Raw genomic sequence first — 24,426 nt, 5'->3', positions numbered from 1 at the left:
CAAGAATACAGTCATCACAACCAAATCCAATTCTTACAACACTTGTATATCTGAAGCAATCTCGAATGCCAAAGAACTCTTCACAATACTTCAAGAACTTGAACCACTGCCTAGCATACATCCTACTTCCCCACAGACAAAGCTTGGTGCACAGCCATCCAGTTAGCACTCGCTGACAAAACAAACAAACTTAGACTCAAAACTATCAGCAAAAATAACACTCAATGACATCTATCCCCCCTCCAACGCACTGATACTTCCCACACCGTCCACTCCATAATTAAACCGTCATGCTGCAAAAACAAGGTCTGTCCTGCCCAGAACCCATTATCAAATTGTGTGAACACTTGCTCCAACCATTGCCAACTTCATCAATTCCTCCTTCAGCAACTGCACAGTTCCATCTAATATCATGGAAGCCTGGGTTACACCTTTACTAAAAAAAAACTTGCTGGATCCCACCATCCCCACCAACTACCACCCTATCACCACCATCCCCTTCTTACTCAAAGTACTAGGCTGCATCACTTACCTTCAAATACAATTCCACCTCAAACAGAATAGCCATCTTGGCTCTTGACAATCAGGATTTAGACCCCACCACAGCGCAGAATCAGCTCTACTAGAATTAAAATCCAACTTGACCCGATATGCGACACAGGTAACACAGCCCTGGCTCCTCCACCTAGGTCTTTCAGACACATCCGATCTAATCCCTAACAACTACTTTTCACTTCTCACCAGAAGCTACAAACTGGGTCATAGCCTTTTTAAATGGCTGCTCATCCAAAGTCACCATTGGCAACAAAGCCGCTGACCCCATTCCTGTTCCTTTTAATGTTCCCCAAGGCTCCTGAATTTCCCCCACCCTCTATAATCTCTATACCAAACCCCAATTCAACCACTAAGACAGCATTGGCATCCCCTATACAAATGTTGCTGATGACACAAATCTTTATAAAACTCATGGGTAACTATGTCCAAGACACCACCAACATCAACCAAGTCTACAGTATCATACAGAACTGGATGGCTAACCATCACCTCTGCCTGAATGATGAAAAAACTGAGCTACTCATCGTTGGCTCTCCACACAGTCTCAAAAACCTGGACCCAGACTATGCCACCATCACTATTGACGGCCAGCGCATCTCAGTAGCAACACAAGTAAAAACCCTAGGGGTGTACTTTGATGCTGAGCTCAACATGCAAAGACATATGAAGGCCCTCGGCTCCTCTACTGCCTACACTACCAAACTGATTAACCTTAGCAGAAAATTCCTATGGCCAAGCCGCTGCCTTACATGCAAGAGCCCTAATAGGTATCAAACCAGACTACTGCAATGCCATCCTCTCTGGTATCTCATGAAAGAATCTCACAAAAACTCAAATTGCGCCAAAATAACGCCCTCGGAGCAGCTTGGAGTCTTAAATGTACCGACCACATTACTCAAGCCAGAAAGGATCCCCATCACAGCACACAGACTTCAAGATACTCACCATTCCCACCGCTGCATCCACAAGAGCCAGCATACTTCAACCCGCGCCTGCACATAAAACTCCTACCCACCACCTATGATCATTATTCGCCCTCACCCTACAAACCCCCAGATTCAACAAAAACACGGGCCGGCAGCACCAGCTTTGTGATCTCCGCCCCCATCCTGTGGAACTCGCTCCTCACCGGCTGCCAAAGTTTGTGCCATATGCTGCTTTTCTACTGTAAATGTACTGGCGCTGTGATTCCTCTGTGTCTTGAAGGCTGCAAGCGAATGTATAAATAAAATAGATAAAATGCAAAGAGAGATGGAGGGCCAGATTATTGCATGGCATCAGGGAGGAAATAAGAGGAGGCATAAGATTAGAGAAGAACTGTGTACCGAGGAGGGACACCATGGTATTCCAGCGAAGAGTCTTCTGACCAGCCACTCCCGGCAGGTTTTTGCAGAGTCAGTGACCAGTATCGAGCGCCTATCCCAGAAGCTCATCTGACAGTGAGAACTTGGAAAGCCTGATGAGGATTGCACCATTGAAGGCAAGCCAGTGCTCCTCAAGTACAGCAGGTGGAAAGGATCCTGCATCCTGACTCAGTCAGTGACCGAAAAGAACATCCACCAAGCCAAGAACCAAGTGCAGTGGACAATGAACACCCCAGTGACTGAGTGAATTTTGTTGGACCGCCAGGAAGCAGAGGCAGAGGTGAAGGGAAGTACGGAATAAGAGACTGTGGTCCTCAAGCAAGCTGGAATTGCTCAACGTTTGATTTCTTTGAAAAACTGCACATTCATTTACCCAGTGTAATCCGAGCCCTGGGCCTGTTTATGTTTTAGAATAAACCTGTTTGTGCCCTCTTGAGCTCTCTGTTGATCCCACCCCCGCCCCCAGTTGTCATGCAGCACAGCGTCTAATGCTCTATCCGTGACATGAATGTTCAAAATCTCTTGGATGGTGCCCATCCAGTGCTTGCCCCAGTATCTAACTGATTCTGTGCATGCTTTGGGAGTACAGAAGCAAGAGCACTGGCCACTGGGATTCCCTCTTTTGCATGTAGGACATCCTCTGTAAATGAAACACCTCCCACTTTTGAATATGCACCTGCAACAACATCCCATATTGCAGAGGAATTCCCTCCTGAAATACCAGTGTGTGGCCCAAGTAGTGTAAATGCCATGATGTGCCGTTGTTGAAGTCACATGGTCTGATCCGAATTTTGCACCTCAAGAAGCTATGGAGAGCAGGGATGACTTGTGCTGGTTTTATTGTATTTATTTATTTATTGGACATTTGTAGGATGCCTATACAGCAGAAAGTGTTTCCATGTGCCACAAGACAAGGGGGCCGGGGGGGAGGGATGGGAACATAGGAGGATATCAACTATAAACTGTCCTACTAGGTCTTGTGACATTCAGATTGTGCAAGTGCAGCAAGCAGGAAGTGCAGGGGGGTCAGGGCGAACGAGAAAGTAAGGGGAGGAGGAAGGAGGGGAGAAGTGCTAGGCGGAGCCAGGAGGGCAAGTGCACCGGGGGACGGGATAAGTGTCAAGTGCAAGGAGGTGGTGTGGTGGGCCAGATTCAGTAGTCTAGTCAGAGAAGGATGCCCGGGGCAAGTGCTGGTAAAAGGGTGCTGTGGCAGACTGGTTAAGGGAGGTACTGGCCCCTGTATGACTCTGAGGGGACCAGGCAGCCAGTCGCAGCAGCACAGGAACATTAGCAAGGAAGGGGAGAGGGAAGGCGGAAGAGAAGAGAAAGGTCTTGAGAAGCTTCTGGAACTTGAGACGAACCGGCTGAAGTCGGAGAGGGGTGGGGAGGACATTCCAGGGGGAGGCTCCAGCCGAAGAAAGATCTACCCGACACTCTCTGCTTGGAGAAACATTTGACCTGCAGAAAGTTTGAGCTAAATTACCTTCCATTTCCTGGCATGGTGTGGTTCCAATTCGATCTGCTACTAATGGGGGCGACATAACTGCCTGCTGCCACCCGGAGACTCCTTTACAAACTTTCCACAGAGAAACATCTTCATCGACCACAAACTCCCACTTTATGTACCTTAACCCTGGAAAGCACTTTACCCACAGTGGTAATGCCTTGTACCTAATCCCCAATTCCACAAGTCATGGGAAAATGTGAGCAGGGAAAAACGTTCTGTCACAAGGGGATGCTGGCCCCTTTAATAACTCAGATAGGTCATCAGATGGAAACTAGGAAGGAATAGCCTTAAGAAGAACAACTTTTGTATAAGGAGGGTTAGCATGCTTAAGGCCAGGAAAACAAGAGTGATTTACAGATCCAATATGGTACACCTGCATGCCAAGTGAAGGACAGCTCTCCTCCATGCTCGCCACGCTGGGCCATCTTATTCTATGAATACACATCGAATACATCACCTTATCCACTGTGCAGAGAGAAACTCCAGGACCTACAACGATAAGAGTCGAAGTGGTCAGGGATATGATATGATAGGTTATTTATAACATGCTTAATACCCAGAGGTTTTCAAGCGCGGACCCGGGGATCGAACCTGTTGTGCTCCGTGTCGTCTTGCTTCCAAGGCGAGCAGGTTGCCCCTGTGCTATCCTCCCGAGGATGTAGGAAGACTTAATGTGGAGAGTTTGTGCACTCTAGAGGCCACGCCAAAGAGTGATGGTTGGTGGTGGAGAGGAGCAGCTATTGTGCGGTAGGCCAGGGGGATAGACGAGGTTGGAGATACTCAGAGCATGGGAGCATCTTATTTGTGGGGTGCTGGTGTAGGGAGGAAGGAGGAAGATGGGGAGGCTGGAGACTGATGCAGAAATGACACCAATTTCAGGCCGAAAGGATATGAGAGAAGGGAAGATGAAGAGGGAATAAAAGGCGGATGCATGATGGAGAGTAGCAGGAATAACCAAGTGAAGACAAAGAGGAAAGCGTGTAGGCAAGAGAGAAGTGGGGTGGGTGGGTGAGCGGAAAGGGAGTAAGGCTAGATGAGTAAAAGCAGTTGTGAATTCTAAGCTGGGCTGTAGGTAATCTAAAACAGCAGTGATCTTTGGTCCTGTGAGTAACAGGAGCTCTGCAGTGAATAATCCATGGGAGGAATACTTCCTATGCATGGAAGCAGAAGCTCGTTTACCGTTACCACATGCAGTAATTACTGGGTGTCCCGGTAGTTCTGCACGATTACAAGTTAGGCAGACCATAACGTTATTCCCCATTTTGGAGTCCATAGGACTCAATGGGGATCCAGTACTTACCACAAGTGGTAATACCGCGCCTAATAATTACTGCATCTGGTACCGGTTTTATGTGGCAGTAAAATACCCCACACAAAACCAGCCGGTCGATGAGTTTAAAAAATGATGAGTACAATGGTGGAGTGGTAAAGCACCCAGTAATAGCAATTAATAGGTGTTTTACTATTACTGCCAAACTTGTAATCAGGCCCTTAATCTCAGACATGGCCAGTGACCAAAGCTCTGATGCAAACTGCTGCTTACTCTGAACACATATCAATGCCATCTAGATGGCGGAGCTAATACCCAAGACAATGAACAGAGGATTTACGATTCGGCTCATTTGTACCCCACTTTTTAAGGTGTCCATTTTAGGTAACAACGGGGATTACTGTATCACTCTTTTGTAATCTCTGAGATTTTCCATGAAAAATGTCCCTGGGCTGATTCTGGCCGCTACCATGCATGAGACATGTATACGGTTTTGTAATGCCGTGAAATACAGCTTTAACAAAGTGCAACTAATGGTTACAGTTGTGAAATTAAACTTTTTGCAAATATGAAAAAATCACAGTTAACATTCAATGATTTACCAGTTGGCGCAGATAGTCTTGAATTGTGTTTGGATACACAAGCACACTGATTGCAACCAAAGTGTTTAGAGCGAAATCGAAGATCTGGTAACAGAAGAAGGGGATGATCCAGGCAGCATGTTGCTAAAAACAGAAAAAAGAAATAAAAATATTAAAGTACTTATGCACAGAAGATCAGAGTTCCAAATTGGGGGGAGCTGGGGGCTATTTAGCTCCTGGTTGCAGCCTAGAAGAGCCTGGTTAGCTTAACACCAACTGCTATCAGGAGCTACTTCTGGCTCCCCTAGTATACAGAAACAAACGCGCCTATGTGGATTTAACTGTGCATTTGGGACAATCTATGAAAAAACATTAGGACACAACTATATGACATTTAAAGCAGAAGAGGTCATAAATAATGGACAAAATGATACGTTTGTGGAAGTTAGATTTGTGGAACGCTGTGTATTAGCTCCTCGTTCCCCAGTGGCAGCTCCTGGTCACTGGTTCAAGCTGTACACCCAAGAGCCACTTTCAGCTCCTGCTTATCCAATCTTTATTTCGGTCCCTGAATGACTGAGTTCCTGTCTAATTGTTACTCTTTCCATGGTCCTTAATAAAGACACTCTCTGCAGCCTCATTCTGATTTAGTAGAGGCAGGGATAATCAAGAGAAAAGCTTTATTCGTGTTTGCCCTGCATCCCCCCATTCTCTGGGTTGCCCATACATTGTTCCCGCTGCACCACCAGCATGCAGGAACACCACATGCTAATCTGCATACCACAGATATCTGGAGATTCTGCTGAATGGAGCCACTAGCTGTCCACGGTACGTCCCTGCATATCCTACTCCACCTAATACCTGACACAATCAAAACTGTTAGAGACAATGATACGCTTCATACATGGTCACTAGCCCTCAGTGCCCTTGAATTACAGAGCCTGCAAAATATTTTCATGCAGAATGATCAATGCACTGTTTTTGATACCCTCTACTCCCAATAAGTGTTTTATGATAACTATGCAATAGAAAGACTTTCATGTAAGACTACAGAATCACATCATTATTATTCCTGTAATCCAAGGGAAAGTAGTGCACCATTTCCACCTCCAGGTGGCGCTGTCCTTTTCAAAGGAGAAGGAACAATTCAGAGCCTACTTTGCTTGCACACTCCCTTCCTCCATCATTGACTTTTCATCTATGCAGGAATGGCTGAATGACAGTCACAGTATTTCATTTTAAATAATTTTAACCACAAGCTTTAGCGTACTTTGTGTATCCATACATATATAGACAATCTAACCACTAAATAACCTCTTTTTCTCTCCCTTTAATAAACATCCCAGTTATTGTACTTGTATAAGCAAAGTTATACTTGATACATTTTATTATAACATAGAAACAAAGGTCAAACCAAACATTTGAAATCTTTTCTTAGAGCACCAGGTAGCACCCCCCATATTAAGGCAAACATGCGTGTAGCAGCATAACACTATTAAAACAGTATACCACTGATCACAGTGGTAGTACAAATCAGTGCCAGCCTCATGCCAGTCGTGGAATATGTTGGCAGGGCTGTCTATTTTGATTGTAAAAAAGATTCTTGACACCAACCATGTTTTTACACCAGTATCATCCAGAACCCTTTAAAACAGATCAGACAAATAGGAAAGTCCAGGTTCAAATATTTACATTGTATTAAATAATTTTACTAAACCAATTTAAAATTGGGGAAACCAACTGCATGGTGGCATGTCTAATCACCGAAGATTCACCAGCCCTGTGGCTTAATCATGGATACAATTCTGAATAAACCCTGCCAACATTTTAATAAACAATGTACCACTGTTTGGTAGTTAACACATTGTTACATTAGAATAGGGCCAATCACGTTAAAAAACTACAGTTTCCATTGGTCAGAAGATCATTATGCAATCCTCAGCAGGTCGGCAGACATTTTTCAACAGGCAAGATCGCATAAAAAATGTATTTTTTTACATACACAGACTTAAACCAACCAATTATCACAAATTATGGTCAATGCTCAATTATTTGATTCTGAATATTAATATAGTGAACATCCCTCATTCAAACCCCCCAAATAAATGATTTTGAACAAACCATTATAAATTATATATAGACAACTGGCGTAACATTCCATACATATCTATAGTGCACTAATTTGAAGTATAATTATTCTGACATTATTTCCCGCACTTTTCTTACTCTCTGCCTATTGGACAAAACAGCAGAAGTGGATTAACCCCTGGGTATAAATCCTGCAACCAATTGGTGCCTGGGTTACTGAAAATGGTGGGTGCGCATAATCTCATCAACATCAATGGCACGGGTACATCCGTCCTGCTTCCAGGTAGCAGTGCTTTTTTCACAATAGAAGGAAGAGGGAATAATGCCCTTTTTTGCTCACAGACTTTCTTCCTATATCGACGACTTTTGATTCATGCAATAATGTATGAATATGTTATGTTACTCAATATTTATACTGTGCCCATCGCCACGGTAGTGGTCTGTCACAGTGTTTAATGTACAATTTGTGACCAGCAAAATAAGCAGGATTTGGCTTATAGGTAGGATTTTGTATATATGTCTATGTCAAAAGTTGAAAGTTAAGGTAAAAGCTAAGATCCATTGACTTTGCGAAAATTCTATTGATAAGGACTTCTGACTCGTTTAACTATTTGTATGAAACTTTCCAAAGATGTTTTCTTACCCTGGCCCCCAAATGTGTACAATTAAAAAGCATTTAAAAAAGTTGCCTTAAGGGTAAAATGAATTTATTGCATTAACTAAACAGACACCACTGTCTAGCCATGAACCAGAAGATGTTGCCACAGGCCATGGTCAGTGGCCCCTAGACCCTCTATGGGGGTAAAGAAGCCACTGCTGTTATCAGACTGAACCCAAGTTACGTACCAAGGACACGTGATTTACAATTACTGGACATTTTGAAATCATGGAAACAACATTTACTAAAACACTTACCTTTTGGAAAATGAAATGTATACAATATCTATTTCCTAAGCAGCCTTTATAGAAGTAAATTCTCTTTGCGACTTTTAGAAACTAAAATGTATTATGCATAACTTGGTTTGCTGATAAAAGTATAATGTTTGTTGTATTCATTAAAGGGAAGGGGGAAAAGTGTATTTTAGTGGCTACCTTGTGTGTGTGTGTGTATAATATTTTACAAATCTTTTGAAAAAAGCGGTAAATTTAATCTAACAAAAACGAAAATCAGTGGAAATAACAAAGTTAAGGAACAAACACTTAAAAAACAACTATTGCACCGGTCCCAACATGGGCACTGACGCATCACTCTTTGCTCATTGTTATGATTTTGTCAGTCATTTTGCTACATTTGCAAGGGTTGCAGTGCTGTAATCCCCTAATCCATATTACACAATGTAATAAGAATGCATGTTATTACTGTTTAATGAATTGCTGCCCAAAGTATCTGCCAATGCTTGAGTGTGCAGGCTCTTGAATTGCAATGTATGAAAATACGTATGCGATTTAGATAGCACAGGCCTAGACCGAAAGCAATGGAGCATTGTACAATGGTGGGGGAACACATGTAGAAGGAAGGGCAGGGAGAAGAAGGGAGGACAGGGTGGGGTTCTGATGAGTGCTATCAGGCCGCTATCACATGTGTGACAGTATGAAGTGGCAGTTTCAGGAATGAGTTTCGCCTGGAGCAGTCAATCTGTACATATATGCTTCTTTGACCAGACTCTTCCCTTAACACAGACCCTTTTTCATCAATAAACGTTTCAGAAATATACAAGTGTCTTTGGCATTGGATGTTTAAACCAAGGCATCTAGGTCCTTCATAATTACTGTGGTAATTTGGTGTTGATAGACTCGAGGTGTAAATCCAAGGGAAGTAAAATACTCACTTAACCCATATCCTTCACACTCAGTAATGCTCAGTTACCTAAATCACTTTTGGGGACCCCCTGCAGTGACCTCCCCAATGACATGCTTAAAGTTATGCACTCCCTAGTGGCACATAACCTACAAGATTGCTTGCGAGATCAGGGACCTCCAAACCCCTAGATGGAAAATACAGCTCAACATTTTGGGGTCCTCCGAAACCTTGCTCATATGCATCACTGCCCCAGCTGTCCTGTGAAGCTTCTACCTCAGACCTCCTGTGAACACAAACAGCCTTAAACATCAAACATGTAGCATCAGATTTACTGTCCTGCTGAAGCCCCAGAGGCCGGCACACGACATGGCATCCTCTAGGCCCTTGTCCTTGATCAACACCGATGCAAATATTTTTGCAAAGGTATTGGCCACTAGACTCTTGCCATACATGTCGAACCTTGTCCAACCCGACCAGGCGGGCTTCATACCGGCCTGATCCACGGCCCTTAATCTGAGACGCCTATTCAACGTAATGGCACAGATAGATCCAGATGCCAAGGCAGCCGTGGTCGCACTAGATGCCGAGAAGGATTTCGATTCTGTCTCCTGGTCATACCTCTTCTTGGTGCTGGAGAGGTTTGGTCTCGGCCAGTACTATGTTAACTGCGTACGTCTACTATATACACAGCCGACCGCTAAGGTCTTAACCAACACTACTCTCTCCCCATCATTCCGCCTACATAGGGGAACCAGACAGGGATGTCCCTTTTCACCCATACTTTTCGCACTCACCATTGAACCTATGGCGGAATTTGTACGTCAGAACCACTCGCACAGAGGGCTTAGAATGGCCGGCCCCCCGCAGATCATATCGTTATATGCAGACGACACCCTGCTGTATGTTCGGGACCCAATAGAAAATGTACAACACATTATGTTAGACATACATGAGTTTTCGGAATACTCCGGATGCAGAATCAATGTACCAAAATCTGAAATATTTCCCCTTACCAATGGGACGGGAGACCTAACTGAAATAGAAGGGTTCAGGCACGCTCCTTCTAAAGTACGGTACCTGGGGGTCATGGTGGCCAAAGACAAACAACTGTTATATACGCATAATCATGGGGAATTGTTGTCAACCCTTTCGACCAAATTCCAGCTATGGGCGAACCTTCCACTATCCCTCTATGGTAGAGTTGCGTTACTTAAGATGGTGGTCCTCCCCAAACTCCTTTAATACTTTAATAATATCCCAATTTGGCCCGGTAGGCCCTTTTTCTCGAAACTCAAATCACTCGCCTCCTCGTTTATCTGGAACGGGAAGACAGCCAGGATGAGCTGGGATAAGATGGTTGAACCTTTTGCTCAGGGCGGCATTGCTGCACCAGACTTTTAACTATATTACTTATGTGCACAGGCTCAATTTGCGAAACACTGGTTCGACCCTGGTGACACGGCCCCACACATCAATTGAAAGACATTCGGTCCGCCCAAACGACATACGATCAGTCCTCCTTGTCCCTAGATACGGAGACATCTGCCCATTTGATCCGGTATACACGACCACTCGTGCGTGGGCCAGAATGTATAAGAGAATAGGGCTGGAGACCCGGTACGACCCGGAAGTCCCCCTCTGGAACTTCTCTAGTATCTCCCCTACGTTTGATCAGGCCCTCCAGCAATCCTGGGATCCTGATAGGCTTTTCACATTGCGGGACATGTTCCCTGATGGCGAGTTCTGTAACCTCACAGATTTTATTGGAGCGGTGGGAGGGGGACAGCTTAAACGCCTTCAGTACTACCGAATGAGGGCTGCATTCTCGGCAAAATGGCCAACATTTCCGCTAGAGCCCCAGGCACATGAATGCATCAGGGCAATGGTGTCTACAAACAGCCATGGCAAGGGGGTCTCCATGCTGTATTCTTTAGTGCAAACCCACACCCCTTCACGTAATACAATGAGAGAGGTTTGGGAATGTGATGTGGGCACCCATATAGACGAGGTCCGTTGGGCCCGCTACTGTCAACTAAGACGATCCGTCTCTATGAATTCTGGGCTCCGACTAATTCAGTTTAAAGTCTTAAATCAACTTCATTATTCCCCTGCCAGGCTGGCTAAATTTGTTGACAATTGCACAGGTGTTTGCCCCAAGTGCGACACCCCCGATGCGGAGCCCTATCATATGTACTGGGCGTGCCCAGTGATTATGGTGTTTTGGGGAGAGGTCGCAGAGCTTCTTGAGAATATTACGTCGATTCCGGCGACTATGTCCCCTTTGAAATATTTACTGGGCGACATTGGCAAGGTGAAGGAAACCACGAGACGATTGTTTAATATTTCATGCATTGTTGCCAAGCGCTGTATTCTAAAATGTTGGAAGTCTTCTGCTGCCCCTACTAGGACAATTTTTTTAAAGGACCTATGTATGGTGAATGATGAGGAACTCTTTGTGTTATCGGTCCTGTCATCGTGTCGCCCCAAGGACATTTGGACGTTGCTGCACCTCCACCTGTGTGATATGGCCTCAGACTCTGATGTAACGCCTATACCTTCACCCTGATGTGTATTATGTACTATTTTTATAATGGCTTCTTTTTCACCCAATGCTTTGTTATCTCCGAATGATGTACGAATTATGTAAAACGTTTTGTTACATACATATACCGTGATGTTGTAGTCCTGCTCTCTTAATAAAAACATGGTAAAAAAAAAACAACATGTAGCATCAGATAAATAGGTTACTACCCCTCTAGGATGTCCAAGACCAGAATTTCCATTAGATCCATGCTCTTGAATCTATTGTTCTCCAGAGAGGAGACTGTGAGGGGTTCAATAATGTGAGGCTCACAACTGTATTGAGTTTTCTCAGGATTTGCCACTTTATTATGTACAAAATAATAATTCACAAAACTAATCCTCACCATAAACAATATCAACATTCAAAATAACATAAATACAACATAAATAAAAGGTTACGAAACACCCAGTGTCTTGGGTGACTTCACATGATCCTGGTAGGTATATATAAATGGGTAATCCCTATTTTTTGTTAACGGGGGGTCAAAACTGTAAGAAGGGATTTTCTATGGAGAAAAAGTTTGTGAAAAAACAGATCGACTACCCCTCTCTTTAAGTCCTGTATGGGTCACAGGTGAAGATAAAGGTTAACCTGTACAATTTGTTAGTAAGGTTATCGCCTTTTTGGGAAGAATTGCAAAAAAATGCTGCTAGGTACAAAAAATTCTATCTTTTTAATAGTCACAAGAATACCTAAAAACGTTACAAGCTTAACAAAACATAGCAAACTTAATACATTTTCAATTAAAACATTCAGTCATCATTCATCTATTCTAACAGGGGAATACTACAACTGAAACAGCTTTGTGCATAACAGTGAGTCAAAATATGCATTAGTGACAGGGGAAAAAACATTAGGTTTTCCCTTTAGCAGTCGACATATGTTTCGGCCCTTTGTAGTGTACCACCTCTGTCAACAGTGATCACTAAGGTAAATGTTGGGCCATCTTCAGGACAAATGGTTACTTTGTGGTAGATTATTCTTGTTCCCCATTAGGCACACTAGCACATCTAAAAGGATAAATATACATATATTAATGTATAAAAATGAAATAGAAAAAGAGTTGCAATTCCCAACTGGATAGCATCAAGGCGATGGCTAGATTACACTGTTCTAGACACGCAAACTAAACCCACCTATGGTCCATAGACTGAAGTTAGGACTATTGAGACTGGTCAGACTCTCGGATGTGGCCGGGTATTGCCATCTCTGGTCTTGGTTCCTATAATTAATTAGAAACGACCATTACTTAGTGTTATGTTACTGCTACTACAGGCTATTTATTAAGTGAACTAAATTGACTTACAGATTAGCAACTTCTGTGGCTTTGTTTTCAAGGTTGGTCTTTGTATTTCTGTATTTCACTTGGTACCATTCATTGGCAGGGCATGTACCGTTATTCTGGTGGTTATAGTGCTGCCTAAATCAAAGGAGAAAAAGAACTCGCTGTTGAATGGATATATTACAGCATGTTAGAATAGTCATCATTCTTTTATGACTTTATTGTTGCTGTGTTTATTTAAACATGGACTGTGGGCCGCAGGCTGTTTGCAATTAATGAAAGCCTGTGCTATAATATAGTCGGCTTACAAAGCGCCTTTTGCATTATTGCTTGTGAAACTCTAAAGGATATTGCCCAAAGATGCATGACATGGCTATGGTTCATTTTTCTATTCTCTATAGTTATTTTAAATGTACTACTGTCACGAATTATAAAGATAGACAATGTGCAAGCATTTGGCCCCGTGTTCACCGCCTTGCAAACTGCAGCTTGACTTTTGCATGTTTATTTAAAATGCACGTGTTTCTATGACCTGTTGTAATCAGTGCCGTTTGTGTCAGATTTTGCGAGCAAGCTTATCAGTCCTTGTGATCACTGTGTCATGCTGACGGTGCGGTTAAGGCTTGTATAATTTAAAACTCTGAATTCATTGAAGCTGTTCTAACGCTTACCTTGATCTGTGTTGTTTATGTCCGAGTGAAAGCTGGAAGTCTGCAAGAGCGGCAAGAGCTCGTTCTGCAGAGTAATGGTGTGTTTTTGAATCGAGTCACGTGATAAGAGACCCGTATTTACCTCACATTTGTAGCCTTTGGAACGTGACTATAAGGCTGCTGGAACTTGTAGTCAAGGGCCAAAAAAGGCCATGTTTTGTATTATTGCAAATCAAATGCCGGCCGTATGAATGACACCTTTTGTAATATTGCACCTGGTAATGTGATATACTCAAGTGATTTATAACAGCTACTGGCATCATATATTAGAAAGCGCCTTTGTATTATCCGGTTGTGCCGCAATTATATTGGGTAATTTTGCACTTGCATGGCCCCCTTTCTTTTCTCCGTTTAATTCCAAAAAATAACACCTATAGATAGTGTTATCGGTATTGCAATAGTGTGTGGGGAAAAGCAGTGTTTCTATGTGTTGGTGGTCTGTTTAGTGTTACTGTGTTAAAGATCGCCCACTCCTTTTGTTATGCAGAACGCAGCCTGGCCTTCATTATCTGGCATTTGATGTGTCCACGGGCCATTGTTTTTTGGCGCCCTAGCGATATTTGTATGAGGGGAGATGTACTCTATCCTTCCATGATTGTAGCTGAGAGTCGACATGCACTATAGGTTGTGCTATAATTTGTTACGTGGCTGGGCGCCAAAAAACAATGGCCCGTGGACACATCAAATGCCAGATAATGAAGGCCAGGCTGCGTTCTGCATAACAAAAGGAGTGGGCGATCTTTAACACAGTAACACTAAACAGACCACCAACACATAGAAACACTGCTTTTCCCCACACACTATTGCAATACCGATAACACTATCTATAGGTGTTATTTTTTGGAATTAAACGGAGAAAAGAAAGGGGGCCATGCAAGTGCAAAATTACCCAATATAATTGCGGCACAACCGGATAATACAAAGGCGCTTTCTAATATATGATGCCAGTAGCTGTTATAAATCACTTGAGTATATCACATTACCAGGTGCAATATTACAAAAGGTGTCATTCATACGGCCGGCATTTGATTTGCAATAATACAAAACATGGCCTTTTTTGGCCCTTGACTACAAGTTCCAGCAGCCTTATAGTCACGTTCCAAAGGCTACAAATGTGAGGTAAATACGGGTCTCTTATCACGTGACTCGATTCAAAAACACACCATTACTCTGCAGAACGAGCTCTTGCCGCTCTTGCAGACTTCCAGCTTTCACTCGGACATAAACAACACAGATCAAGGTAAGCGTTAGAACAGCTTCAATGAATTCAGAGTTTTAAATTATACAAGCCTTAACCGCACCGTCAGCATGACACAGTGATCACAAGGACTGATAAGCTTGCTCGCAAAATCTGACACAAACGGCACTGATTACAACAGGTCATAGAAACACGTGCATTTTAAATAAACATGCAAAAGTCAAGCTGCAGTTTGCAAGGCGGTGAACACGGGGCCAAATGCTTGCACATTGTCTATCTTTATAATTCGTGACAGTAGTACATTTAAAATAACTATAGAGAATAGAAAAATGAACCATAGCCATGTCATGCATCTTTGGGCAATATCCTTTAGAGTTTCACAAGCAATAATGCAAAAGGCGCTTTGTAAGCCGACTATATTATAGCACAGGCTTTCATTAATTGCAAACAGCCTGCGGCCCACAGTCCATGTTTAAATAAACACAGCAACAATAAAGTCATAAAAGAATGATGACTATTCTAACATGCTGTAATATATCCATTCAACAGCGAGTTCTTTTTCTCCTTTGATTTAGGCAGCACTATAACCACCAGAATAACGGTACATGCCCTGCCAATGAATGGTACCAAGTGAAATACAGAAATACAAAGACCAACCTTGAAAACAAAGCCACAGAAGTTGCTAATCTGTAAGTCAATTTAGTTCACTTAATAAATAGCCTGTAGTAGCAGTAACATAACACTAAGTAATGGTCGTTTCTAATTAATTATAGGAACCAAGACCAGAGATGGCAATACCCGGCCACATCCGAGAGTCTGACCAGTCTCAATAGTCCTAACTTCAGTCTATGGACCATAGGTGGGTTTAGTTTGCGTGTCTAGAACAGTGTAATCTAGCCATCGCCTTGATGCTATCCAGTTGGGAATTGCAACTCTTTTTCTATTTCATTTTTATACATTAATATATGTATATTTATCCTTTTAGATGTGCTAGTGTGCCTAATGGGGAACAAGAATAATCTACCACAAAGTAACCATTTGTCCTGAAGATGGCCCAACATTTACCTTAGTGATCACTGTTGACAGAGGTGGTACACTACAAAGGGCCGAAACATATGTCGACTGCTAAAGGGAAAACCTAATGTTTTTTCCCCTGTCACTAATGCATATTTTGACTCACTGTTATGCACAAAGCTGTTTCAGTTGTAGTATTCCCCTGTTAGAATAGATGAATGATGACTGAATGTTTTAATTGAAAATGTATTAAGTTTGCTATGTTTTGTTAAGCTTGTAACGTTTTTAGGTATTCTTGTGACTATTAAAAAGATAGAATTTTTTGTACCTAGCAGCATTTTTTTGCAATTCTTCCCAAAAAGGCGATAACCTTACTAACAAATTGTACAGGTTAACCTTTATCTTCACCTGTGACCCATACAGGACTTAAAGAGAGGGGTAGTCGATCTGTTTTTTCACAAACTTTTTCACATGATCCTGGCCAGATCTTGCTCCCCCAAGAATGCCCAAAGTCAATTTTCTCCAAGCAACCAAAATTCTTAACAAAAGTCTTGAAAGGTTCCAATGAAACAAACATTTCTCACACATAAAATGCACTGGTCAAAGTCTCTTCTTTGTTTGGTAAACAACCTCCCTCTTTACAGTTACCCAAAGAGGGGGGTTCTTCTTCCACACAGTCGACAACTACTTCACTACTTCACGTCTGAAATCTGCGGTGTCTTCAATGCAATTGTCAGGATGTTCTTGTTTGAGATTCACTCTTCTCTCAACCAACTACCTTCAACAATAGAACTGGGAGAACAGCCCCCTTGGCCCCACAGTTAACTTCACAAATGCTGACAGCCATAGTCTTGTTACTGCTACTACAACATCTACTGCTTCTCAAAATGCTGTTTCATGGCAACTTTAAAAGTAAGCATTACTACAAGACATCATCTATCTTCATGGCACTCTTCTTTCCATTTCCTCAGAAAGGGCAGCCTTTTTGCCTGTCTTGCAGCTACCATACATTCTGCTTCTCTTTGATGAACAAGCACCCAGCTACCTTCCCACGCTTTATGTACACGTGGACTTCAGTGGTTACCCCAAAGTGGTTGTGCCACTCTCCCAAGTTTGGATGTAGGCTTATAATAATAATTTATTTTTTATATAGCACTACAAACCCATCGGTCTCAGAGCGCTCAAATAACATGAGATATTATTATCCCACATGATGGTACTCATGTTATCAACCTCGGAAGGATGAAAGGCTAAGTTGACCCTGCCAGGATTCGAACCTGCCACAGCAGGCTGCACACAGATTGCACAGCGAGCTAAACGCTCTCCCCTGACATCTGACCGGCATACTACTAATGGGTATTAAAACTTTCTGCAACTTCAAAACCACCAGTGTACTGTTCTTATTTGTATGGGATCTGGCTTTCATACAGATCCCTCCATGGGCATGGGCATTGCTTGTTCTATCATCAACTTCTACGTCTTTCTGCTGCTGCTGCTTCAACCTTTAATGAGTTGCAAGGTAATTGTTCACAAGGGAAATCAAAATTAGGCGCATTCGATCACGTTGTGATATTGAACTGCCACTTCAAAATACTCGTTCCCACCTTTCAGTCAGCATTCAGCCTCCAAGGCACAGAGAAACATTGTCTCATGTGCACTGTCCCTTTAACAATGCCTGCGACTCTTCAGGAAAGACAGTTTCACTTTGCTTCCGCTACCAATAGCGTCTCCGTACTAATCATAGACACGCGACTGCTCTGCAACAAGGTATTTTTTCTCAGGAAAGAAAGGCTTTTCATCACAAACAAGCATTTCAGTTAAGCACACAATACTTTCCCATCATTAAAAGACTTCCCACTGGGTTGATTCTCACTTGCTCATAACTCGAAATGAGTACAATTGTAAGCTGGCTGCAGTTACCAGTAAGGACCCCCTGGTTCTTAGAAGTATTGGGCTTCTTCTTCAGATTCCCCATCATAAAGGTTGCGGGCTGCGGCAGATTTGCTGCTTCCTCTGATACTACTACGGTCACTCCGGGGATCCACACCCCTCCACTGCACATGCGTCACGATCCGGCCTCATTTAGGGAGAGCTTCCCACTCTCTAGTTCTCCTCGGCTGTACTCTGCACCAGGGTCTAAGGAATACCTGCAACTTCAGCTCCGCACACACAGCAAGGAGGCGCACCTGGAAAGACTGCCTTCTTTTCTCTCCAATGCTGCCTCTTTAGGTTTTATCAGGACACCCTGGATTCTAGAATCCCACTGTTACCGAAGGAATGAGACAGCAGGTGCAGTGTTTTGGTGCCCATTTGGCTTTTCTCTTTCTGACAGCAAGTGGCATAGCAGCGGACAGGGCATAGGCGAGACTGAACAGAGTCCACCCACTAATTTAGTCTAATTTCTCTGAGGGTGTTGGTGAAGGCTCACACACTGTCTTCCTTCGCTGTATACTGTGGCACAGAAGCAGGCAGAGACCAGGAGCAGCTTCCTCTCTCCAATGATAGGTAATCAAGTAATGAACTGCAGTAAGAAATCAAGGTACATTTCAGATTGTACTCTAATATTGGCTATGCATGCAAAAACGACAAGCGAAATCGACAAACTGCATTGCGCAAAATACGAAGTTTAACACGATTTTTATTCAAACATGTATTGGTTGGGATAAACATCTAAGGGACCTCAGAGTTTACCTTTTACGCAACTGGAAATTCCCCTCTGGAAATAACAAACAGGGATAGGAATCGCCAAACATTAAAGTGTAAAGGCTCTCTCTCTAGTGGGGATGCAGGTGTCCCCCAGATTCTCTAAACTAAAACACAGTGCCAGGGATACAGTGCCCAGCTGCTTCTTTGCCACGCTGCCTTTTCACACGGATTAAGCTCCCGGCTCACTATTTGTAATCCAGACAAGAGGCTGGTGCCTGGCTCATATCGGTCTGATCTACATTTATGGTGCACTAGAAAGGAATATGGTGCCCTTCCCACCACAAGCAGTGCCTGCCCATTCTGGTGAGTAACTGGGCACCACTCCAGCACTCTGCCTTGGCTCACCTCTTTGTCTATTTCTGAGGGGCTATGCATCCTTCAGTGTCTGCTGTCCTTCCTGCAGTCGTGGGCTGCAAAATAACTCATCGGCATCACAACTCACGAGCAGAGACATCTGAGCACAGGCAGCCTCTGCGTTCAGAGTTGTCTCGCTGTCTGCCGATTGTTCACCCCACAAATACGTAAGCCATGAGGCTGTATAGCACTAAAAAATCCGAGCACTTCATCTGTGGCTCACCCATGATCTCGGACTCCCCAGCACTTACCCCATCTGCCCTCTTCCTTGCTCTACTTGCACATTCCGAATACTCTCAAGGCCTGGTAGGTTCGTCCTTTTTCCTTTTATTCCTCCCACTGCTCTTAAATATTGTTTTGTAATGTGTTCACTCCCTTGTTCCCTCCCTTCACCCAGTGGGTGCTTTGAACTGTATTTTACTTGATGTATAAGTGCCTAACAAGCAAACAATAAATAAATAAATATGGGGTCCTATGGGGTGAATGTTCTCCGAGTATCGTCAGAGACAGACTGGTCAGATCATGTTGGCCTTCTCTTGCTCCGGGTCTCGTTGTTTGTGAAACAAGTATTGCCAACGTCTATACGGTCCTTATATGGGATTGTCTCCCCTAGTAATTTCATATAGGCACTAGAGAATGGGAATCCTCCACAGGGGAAAGGTTTAATCCTGCATTTGGAGTCACCTAAAAATGGACCATCAACTTCGGAGGTCACATAACTCAGGTTGACGCATGGTCAGATGTTTGGAGGGGAAATCTGCGGCTCCCACCTGTACCCCTTCCCCGTACCTCACAGCTCTGGCAATCCATTGGCAGGTTGGCTTCCTGAGCTTCAGAGGCCTTTCCTGAACAGAACAGCCTTGGAAAGAAGGCTGGGAGTTGACAGCTGCTAATACACATTGAATCCTTGCCACGGCCCCCGGATTTGTCTCCTTGAACTATTAAAGGCCGCTACAAGCAGGTCTTAATCTGAGTCTCAGGCTCGTTACTCTGGCCTCTGGTCTTCCCCTACCCCCTGCCGCAGCCCTGCCCCCTGGTTCCGACAGCGACTGTGAGATTGGTTATCCTACTTTTCTCCGGCCTGCTTCAAGAACTCCACTTACAGTTACACTTCTGTCTTTTCCTTTCTGGACCAGCTTTATACATGCCTGGTCCTCATTCTGTCCCTCACTTAAGGATATGTTCAATGTTCGTGCTTTTTCTCTGAAGCTTTTGCATTTGTTAATGCCCTTCCTCTTGTGGGTCTTTAGTGCTCCAAGCCTTTCAAAGGTCTTGCAGCCATTTTGATATCTACCGGATCCTCACTACTCTGTGTCTTTGAGCCTGGGCTCCGTGCCATTTCCTTATGTCCACTTCAGCCGAAGTGTGCCTATGCATTACTTTCTACAGGTATGTGTTAAGAAATAGCTTGTGAATTGGCTTTCTGCTGCTCGGAACCTCCCCCTTCGATCTCCTCAGCCAACTCTCACTCCGGGCTCTTGGAGTTTGTGAAGAATATGAGATAGCTACAAGGGATTGCCCACCCATTGTCTTTCACAAAGGCATTAGGGATTCAACATTCTGCAAATCACAAAGGTTTAGTCCTGTACTAAAAGTCTTCCAGTTTGGAGGTCATGTCCCTCAGTTCCAGGCATGATCATAGGGTTGGTGGGGGGCCTTCAGCTCCCACCATGTACTGCCTCGTGGTAGCTCACAGCTCTGGGAATGCCCTAGTAGGTTTGGTTTGGGCTGCAAAGTCTCCATATGGCTTTGGGATGAGGTAAGGGAGCCAACTTGATCACCAATGCCAGGGGAACCAAAGGTGGAACTGAAATAAAGGTATCTGGCAGGGGAAGAGAGTCCGATTGGGATGTCTTAAGACCATTTGGTGGGGGGCGGGGGTCATGCAGAGCGTGCTGATTAAGAACACCCAGTACAATCATTCTTAAATCGGACCGACTAATCACTGGCAGCTAGGAGGCATCGACCCCCATTTCCACAACGATCAGTTGTAAATTGACTTAACAACTTTAAACAGAAGATGCTTCCTAATTTATCCTCCTTATTCCAGCATCTTATGCCCCAATCTTTTATTTATTTTATAGAATGGAGACATATAGTGGGCGATTCATTTGGGCTAATAGACATACTCAAATGGTGGTTTGGAAAGACTTGCTATTACATGACCTCCTTGATTTGCCATTTTCAATTTCTCTTGGCTTCAGCTACTGTACCCAAGAGACATTTTGACATACTGTCCTTGTAACTAGCTGGAAATGCTAATCACAGTGAGCAATTTCAGTGCAAACAATGCTGCTGAAAAATGGCGGGCTTTACTCGGCAGATTACTGCACATACGCAGTGCCACTCATCAAGATGGCAGCAGTCCAAAAGCAGCGCATAGAGAATTCAGTAAATAAAATAGCGGCTTCCTCCATTTCTAGATCAGAGACATTGATTCCTGCAATCATTCACAAAAGGTCAGGAAACATTTTGAGAATGAAAACAGAGCGAGCTAACACAATATGTATCGTAGCACTTTCTAACTCTATTTTGCACAATTTAGATACATAATAAATCAGGAGCCGATTTTTAAAAAAAATCATCACAAACACAGTATACAAATATGTATAAATACACATAGAGCAATGCCAGATGTTAAGATTCATTGTAAGATTAATTCTAAACATTCCAGCCATCACCTCTTTTGTTCTGCTGTACTCAAACCGAGTGAGACAGGTATGCCCCGATGTGTGTCCTGTGCCTGCTGGGTCTAGAGACCCAAGCTACTCCTCACTGATGAGGCCCAAAGAGGCTAAAACATGTTTGGGTATGCTGGTAGACTGCCCCTTGTGGGGTGGAACCAAGCATGATTTGCATATATCTCTCTTCCATCTTACCCTCTGGCCCAACGCACACCGCTAGCTACACCTTGGATGCTCTCATCTCAACTGACATGCCTCTATCCCTCTCACCACTGCTCTCTCCTGGACTGACCACTCTCTCCAATCTTCTCACTTGAAGCTCTCTTTTCATCTTGTATCGGTAAGCCTGACAACGCCTCCTGTCTACAAGGTAATCCAACCCATGAAAAGAGTGTCCGTAGGTGCCTTTGCCTCCACCTACTCTGCTCCTTCGAATCGTGTGTTTGACTCCCACCCTGACACAGCCCCCTCTAACTTTAACCTCTCTGTTTCCAACACTCTTGATATTCTTGCCCCCGTCATGAGGGTACGACTGAAGCCTACCAACAAGTGCAACTCTTGGCATGACTTCGAACTGGCTGACCTTAAACGCAAGTGCAGTTTCAGCCGAACGGAAATGGGATTACTTGGGCGCACCCTCTGACAAACTGTCCTGCTCCCACCTTCAAAGGCAGTATAGACCCTGGATCTGCTCCAAAAAAATAATAAAAAATGAGTCTTTATTCAAGCCTGCATTTCCAAGGCATTCAATAACACGGCTGAACTTTTTTTTTGAAAATTTGGTTTTATTGGAATTGTACAGTTATGACATAATTCAAAAAATAATGCAAACATCCATATATATCAAGGTGAGGTCACAACTCCCCCCCCCCCCACCTCTCACAATATCCCACGCCACGGTTTAATGGTAGATAACAACAACAGGGTCCAGCACATCATCTGAGGATACAATGCGAGCATAGGGTTGCTTACGAAAGAGAAACGGTGCTCAGGAAATAAGGTCCAACATATAAGAGTCACATGTCTTGTAACAATCGATCTCCTCCCACTCCAAAGGGGTAGCCCCAACCGTGTTGTTCCCATCAAGAGAACCGTCTGAGATGGTTACTCGTGCCTCAGGCTGTTTTCCCGTATTTGTCAAAAAATGGCAGCCATAGGGCCTCGATGTTAGATTTGGATTCATCGATCAGGTGGGTCAAATACTCCATATCGTAGATTGCTTAGGTTTTCGCTACCCACTCCCTCTCCCCCGGAGGTCGGGGTGATTTCCATTTCTGGGCCCAGCACCATCTAGCCGCGACTAGCATGACCTGCAACATGTGGTCGTGTTTCACCTTGGGGCCCCCCTCAACCTCAATGCCGAACAACACCAGCCAGGGGGACAGAGTTCTCACCAATCCGTCCACTCCCCTTATCCATGACAGGACCTCACTCCAATAGGTTTGTGCCATCTGGCACTTCCACCACATATGAATAGTCTCCCTTTTCAACATGGCATTTCCAGCAGTGGGGGTCGTAGCCTTTTCTCATTCTGGCTATCCTTTGTGGGGGGTAGTGCCATCTGTGTATCAACTTCAGGGCCTGGTGGCGGTATTGGGGTGCAGTTGTGGAGCAGTGTGCATGCCTACAGATCTTGGTCCATCTCTTTTCCATTATAGGGGTGCCCAGGTCCTTCCCCCATTGTACTTGGGAAGATGGGGGGTCCCGTGGGGTAGAGAACAGCAAGAAGCCATAAAGCCGCGATATCACCCCCTTGGTGCCTTTGAGCGTTATGAGGAATTTCTCAAAATCTGTTAGGTCCCGCCTAAGTGTGTCTCCCCATCTGCTCTCGGTAAGGGCACCCTTGAGCTGTAGATATCGAAAGGGGGAAGAGGTCAGGGAGGCCCAGGGCGTCCTTCAAGTCACCTAGAGAAATAAACACCCCATCCTCCCAGAGCGGTCTGGCCCTACAAAGACCCACCTCATACCATTGCTGGAAGGCTAGTGGTTCGTTGATCCCTTCCCAAAGTGGTGGGGCCCAGATGCAGCTCAAAGGTGAGGGCCACATTGTGAGCCATCTCAGGTAACCCCCTTCCTTCCAAATAGACCACAGCACTCCCAACACTGGGTGTTTCAGAACCCTTCTTGGAATGGATGTCTTGGGGACCCATAGCCATTCGTCCAATGTGACCGGCGAGAAGAGTGTGTTGTCTAACGTTATCCATTGTTTCTTTGGGCCAGTCATCATGTGGTCAACAAGGACGTGCAATTCTGACGCTTTATAATAGGTGTCAAGATCGGGAAAACCCACCCCACCCTCATCTTTGGGTCTTGTGAGAGTGTCGTAGGCGATTCTATGGGATTTACCGGCCCACAGATAACGGAGAAGGGCCCGTTTGATCTCCAGGAGGAATGGGTTTGGTATCTGGGTTGGCAGCATTTGGAACAGGTACAAGAATTTGGGGAGGATTACCATTTTGATGGAGTTGAGGCGAGCCATTCATGAGAGGCTGGATTTCGACCAACGTCCCAGGTCGTGTTTGATCGACCTCCATAGGGGCGGGTAGTTTACTTTGAAGAGATCCCCTAAATCAGATGGAATTTGGATCCCTAGGTGGGAGAATCCCTCTGTACGTTTACAAAACGGAAGGTTGTCGATATATTGTCTCTTGGTCTCGTTGAGCTGGCCTGCCGGGAACGCCACTGATTTATCTACGTTGACCCTGTAGCCTGCCAGGGAACCATATCG

The 24,426-nt window shown here is 44.2% G+C and overlaps 1 protein-coding gene across 1 annotated transcript in view; it reads right to left on the bottom strand.

Annotated features, from left to right (window-relative positions):
• Positions 1-24,426, bottom strand: part of LAPTM4B (lysosomal protein transmembrane 4 beta) — a 761,683-nt gene that overhangs the window by 389,210 nt on the left and 348,047 nt on the right. Inside the window, exon 4 of the mRNA XM_069621405.1 lies at positions 5,299-5,421. Within this exon, the coding sequence (XP_069477506.1) occupies positions 5,299-5,421 (123 nt within the window). The remainder of the gene's footprint in view (positions 1-5,298; positions 5,422-24,426) is intronic.

Source organism: Ambystoma mexicanum, chromosome 5q (genome assembly GCF_040938575.1).
Source record: "Ambystoma mexicanum isolate Mex_15411 chromosome 5q, UKY_AmexF1_1, whole genome shotgun sequence".
Taxonomy (NCBI): Eukaryota; Metazoa; Chordata; class Amphibia; order Caudata; family Ambystomatidae; genus Ambystoma; species Ambystoma mexicanum.
The sequence above is the reverse complement of the archived record's forward strand: the minus strand, read 5'-3'. Positions and strand labels throughout refer to the sequence as shown.